This window comes from Rhagoletis pomonella, unplaced genomic scaffold, assembly GCF_013731165.1.
Source record: "Rhagoletis pomonella isolate Grant_MI unplaced genomic scaffold, Rhpom_1.0 Rhpom_scaffold_00010, whole genome shotgun sequence".
NCBI lineage: Eukaryota > Metazoa > Arthropoda > Insecta > Diptera > Tephritidae > Rhagoletis > Rhagoletis pomonella.
Genome location: NW_023458564.1, coordinates 19,666,705 through 19,671,955, shown reverse-complemented (window position 1 = coordinate 19,671,955; position 5,251 = coordinate 19,666,705). Strand labels below are relative to the sequence as shown.

The 5,251-nt window shown below is 36.6% G+C and overlaps 1 protein-coding gene across 1 annotated transcript; it reads left to right on the top strand.

Moving 5' to 3' along the window:
• The first annotated feature begins 1,880 nt into the window (after nucleotides 1–1,880).
• LOC118746132 (EKC/KEOPS complex subunit TP53RK-like) lies at nucleotides 1,881–2,865 on the top strand. Its single transcript, XM_036479916.1, has one exon. The coding sequence runs from the start codon at nucleotides 1,989–1,991 to the stop codon at nucleotides 2,673–2,675; it is 687 nt and encodes a 228-aa protein (XP_036335809.1). The 5' UTR covers nucleotides 1,881–1,988; the 3' UTR covers nucleotides 2,676–2,865.
• The last annotated feature ends 2,386 nt before the right edge of the window (nucleotides 2,866–5,251 follow it).

Below are 5,251 nucleotides of genomic sequence, written 5' to 3'. Positions count from 1 at the left end.
TGTTTCATTCAATTTTCCAACAAGCAAATAAACTTAATGAGAGTTTATTTTTCATGTACAATTATAAACATTAAACTGACAAAACATTTGGGTTGTTCACACTTGCATGGTTATCTGGTTATTTGCATGAACCAAAAATACAAGATCACGTAAGAACGCGATTTTTTATTTGTAACTGGTTTTGAGAAGAAAGCGTAATACAATCGAAATGGAACCTTGGTTATAAGCATATGAATATAGACTTACTACAAATTTTCAAAAGAATGCTTTTATGTTTAATGTTTTTATAACCATTTATTTAAATGATATTACATTAGGGGTCTTCATGAAAAGTGATAAACTCTTGATACTTGATAAAAGGAGTCTTCATAAAAAGTGATAAACCGTTGTTAAACTTGATAAAATGATAAATGTATCATTTTGATAAATGAATTGTCAAACTTGGTACGGACATCTACTTAAAGAAAGTTATCAGTTTATCACTTTTGGTGATAAATTTCAGCAAATTTCAACCCTGACAGACTGCCAGTTGGTCGATTTTGCTACGAACACATAAAAAGCCAATTAGCAAACTGGACGAGGTAAGAATGAAACTTTAATAGCCACAAAAGTTGAATAATAAACAATTTTGTGCAATTATTAACCAAGGTACGTTTGGCATACCTAAAGAATATCGACCCTTAAGCTAGAGAAAAAAGAAAACATGGACGTGGTGCACCCCTTTCTGCTGAGTTTAATGGTAAACTTTTTTTGGTTAAAATTGACAGGGGCAGCGCTAGGAGGGGAAAAACATGGAATTTCCAACATTTTCAAAAGCTTATATTTTGAAAACTAACATTCATTTTTATAAAAAGAATTGCCATAATTTCGTTTTTTACCTTTTCTCGCAATGTGTATACATTATATGCATAGATATATATATCCAATGAAAGGCCCTTTAATCACCTTTCCAACTGTGTCGATATTTAGAAAATCGGTTCAATAATTTTCGAAATATAAGCTTTTGGAAAATGTTGAAAATTCCACGTTTAGCCCACTCCCCTCTATCGCCGCCCCTGTCGATTTTCACCGAAAAAAATATGCCATTAAAATCTGGAAAAGATGCGGGCCGTGCCCACTTTTTTTCCCTAGCTCGAAGGTCAGTATTATTTAGGTGTTCCGTACGTTTATGAAAGAATGCGGATAAACTGATAAATTTAAGCAATTTATCCCTTTATTACTTTAGATGAAGACCCCTATTAATAACTCCTACTGGGAATTTTCGATATTTAAGAAAGTATCGATACCATGATTCGATTTAATTCATTGCATGTAGAATCGATATGGAGATTTGTCGAGCTGAACAATATCGATAACGGAAAAATCGATTTTGAGAATCGTACTCACAATTGAATAAAATATTAGACCCGCCTATCAACTCACCTAATTGCGTTACTTCTATCTTGTATATTTACTGAGTATTAAAACGGCATGCCGGTCGACTGTATTGTCAAAGAAGATAGACCAAGACAATAAAAGTATGTTCACATATCAATATTATCTCAATCAATGCTCGTTTTTTAATCACCCCGTTTACACAGGCAAATCTCAGATTATTAGCTGTCATATTTGTTGTGCTTGTTATTCTCACATCTCAAGGAAAAGTTATGTTTCTTCTTTGTGATCAGGTTTTTCTGCTATAATAAGCAATATAAATACATTAGTATTAGAGTAGCATTTAGAGCTAAATGTGTTTTTACGCGTAAGCAAAAACCATTATTATCTTTTTCTATCGAACATTCAATGCAACTTTGAGATTATTGTATCGAACATTCGACAATCACAAAACTTGGCGTTCTTTAGGTGAAGTGATCGATTTAGTTTGCGTTCGATAAAAGAGGTTCTCTGATAACACAGCGGTAAAGCGAGGAAGTGATTCCTTGAACTGCGTATCAATAAAAAAAAGTTTGCGTTCGGTAGACGTAATTACTCGTAATGTCGGCTTTGGCATGTCTCTGGAGATATTAAAACAAGGTGCCGAAGGACGACTATACATTAGTGAATTTAAGGGAGAAAAATGTTTAGTAAAGGAACGTTTTGTGAAACGCTATCGACATGCAGATTTGGATGCACAAATTACACGCCAACGAATGAAGGCCGAAACCAAAGCTGCGACTCGGTGTCGAAATGCGGGAATATTGGTACCACATATCTTGTATACCGATCTGAATGAGCGTAAGATTTATATGGAATATTTTGAAAATGCTGCCACAGCCAAAGAGTATATTCAACAAGTTGTTTGTGAATACCAGTCTCATAATGCGGAGGTACTACTAAGAAAACTTAGTACTCAGATTGGTTCCATAATTGGGAGGCTACATGTAAATAACATTATTCACGGGGATTTAACCACTTCTAACATTCTTATAAATCCCAAAGTCGATCAAAATGATGACTTGTACGATGTTATATTTGTTGATTTTGGGTTAAGTCATTACAACCAAAGCGCAGAAGATAAAGGCGTTGATTTGTATGTTCTTGAACGAGCGCTTCTTAGCACGCATAGTGAACAGCCATATTTATTTGAGTATATTCTGGAAGCATACCGTAAGGAATGTGGCAAGGATGAAACCATGGTGGTCGCGAAATTTGAAGAAGTGCGAGCGCGTGGGAGAAAACGTACTATGATTGGATAAACGTCCGTTTATTTGTCATGCAACTTTGAATCATATGCCTATTTCGTAAACAAAATTGTAAAGCCATTATAAAATCTAGAATTTTATATCAACATAATCTATAATGAAAATTGGCACTTGAGCGTGAAATGTATTTAATTTATACACTAATAAAGCAATTACACAGTAAAACTTGGAAGAGTAACAATTACTCTCTCGTTTTTTGTGGTTCGCTTTCTGCGGTTATTTCAGGCCTTGGGGATGTACTTTGCTCATCACTACGTAAATTTTCAATTTTTATCTTTTTGATGTACTTTCGAATTTTTTGTTTCTTAGAGAGTTCCTTATTTTTTATTGGCTCGAGGCCCTCCACATCTTCGTCTTTGTATTGCTGATTTGGATGCTCTCGAACTTTTTTAATGGCATCATCTAACTTAAGACCAGCGATTCCTTGTTCTTCGTAGTAGAGGCGCAACTTATCACAGAATTTCGCATGTCCGTTTTTAAATGACTTAGATTTAGTTGAAGGGTGCTGAAGAGAAAAGTGAATAATATAACCGTTTTTCCCCCGAAGGTCAAAAAACGGATATTTAGATTTCTGCCGTAGCTTAAACCACATGGGGATTCCGCCTCTGATACTTACAGCGCCATCTACCACAAATAGTACGAACCAATGCTTGTTCGGGTAGCAGCGCTCGGCTGTAATACTTGTCAGTACCTCAAGCAGGCAAGGCCTTACGGTTTTTGCACTTCGGGGAAAAAACGGTTCTATTTATGTGTTCGTGCCTTCGCTTGAACCACACGGAGAACTAATCGTCTGCGAAAGTTGAATCATGTAAATTCCCTATAAGCAAACAAAGCACGCGAGTTCCGCGTCCGCGGTAGCAGAGTGGTAAGAGTTACGGGCTACAAGTCTGTAGCTGCCAGGTTCGTCCTCGGTTGGAGAGATTGCGAAATTTTTTTTTGTTTTTATTATTTAATTTATATATTTTCATTTTATTTGATCTATATATTTAATTTTGCTTTATTTTGTTTTCATTTGCTTTATTTTATATCACATTTTTTATTTTACTATTAGTTAATTTAAATTTTTAGAGTTGAATTTTAATAAAAAGTCAATAATAACTAACTGAAAGCAACGTAAAAAAAATATAGAACTTATAAAAAAAAAGAATGAAAACGAAATAAAAGAAAATTCAACTGGCCGTGGGACTCGAACCCACGACCTTGCGGCTCGTTTATCCACATAACTGCCGTCTGTTAGGTCAAAATTATTATGTGCATATGTGTGCCAGATTATACGCATAAGCTTTGCCGTCTGTCACAGCTTTAAGGCTTTATTTTTTATTACTTTGTAGGTGTCTCGTCTTTGTTGGATAACTCTGCTCTACGACCGCAGACATATTGTAGAAGGGAGTCTAACTGTTACGAAATTTAGAATCATCAGCCAAGAGCTCCTCTATTATTGTTGTTGTTGTTGTTGTTGTAGCGGCTACAACTCTTCTCCCACCATCTGCTTAAAATCTCTCGGTAATTTATCACATAATTGCTCGACCATCTTTTGTTGGAGCAAGCCGTTCGTTATGGCCCCCAAAGTTAAATCGAATTTTTCTAATACAGCAAGAGAAGTCCAGTTAGGTGTGATACTAGCAAATTGATTATTAACTCTTAAGGCTGAAAACACTGGCGGTGCTTAGAAGTGCTTTTGTATCTCCGAATAGCGAATGTTCTTCCAGCCGTCCATTCCTAAGCGTTGAGATTCTATTCTCTGTTGGGCTAAGACTGGATCTGCTATCGAAACCTTCGTTTCAGATTCTATTGTGCGTGGTTTGAAGTTAAATGAAGGACCCCTGGTTATAGCCTTCGCCTCTTGAATTAACTTTAGCCGCCCTTCAGCCCTAGCAATTTCATTTTTAATTGTTCGCTCAGCATTCTCTGCATACCCTGACGCTTCATCCTCAACACTGCTATGGCTATCAGATACTATCGGTGAGCGTACCGTATTTGCTCGTATATTATCCTCACAGGAACTGTGGGGAATAGAATCGTAGGAGATATTTAAATTTGGCTCGTGAGAAATATTTGTGACTTTTTGAAGATCACTGATCTTCTTGGTTTGTTGAGCTTGCATCTCCATTTGCAGAACTGCAGCCATAAGATTGTCGTTGGTGTCCTGGCTTAAAGCTGCACGTTTACGCGGAGGCGAGTCACCTCTCATGTGTCTGTGACGTTTAGAAGTTTCATATAAAGTTGGGCTGTTCTGCTGCATTATGCTGCTGTTTGACCTAATGTGTCTAAATGTCCTCTCGGACATATCCCCCTCCTTCCTGCAAAAAGCACGGGCTAAATCGAAAGTAGGGATACCAAATCTCAACTTGCTATCAGCCGTGGGCGATAATTCCTTTCCAAACAATTCTTCGAAAGAATAGTTCATTACTTCTCATGACTCCCAATCAGAAGGAAAACTCAAGCTCAAGCTCAAAATTAAAAGGAACGCTTTTTTGTCGGAGTTATCCGCTAATATTTGGGCCAAATGACCTATAGTTGTCATCGCTGCACACGCCATAAACTGAAAGTAACATATAAGCAGTTTACCA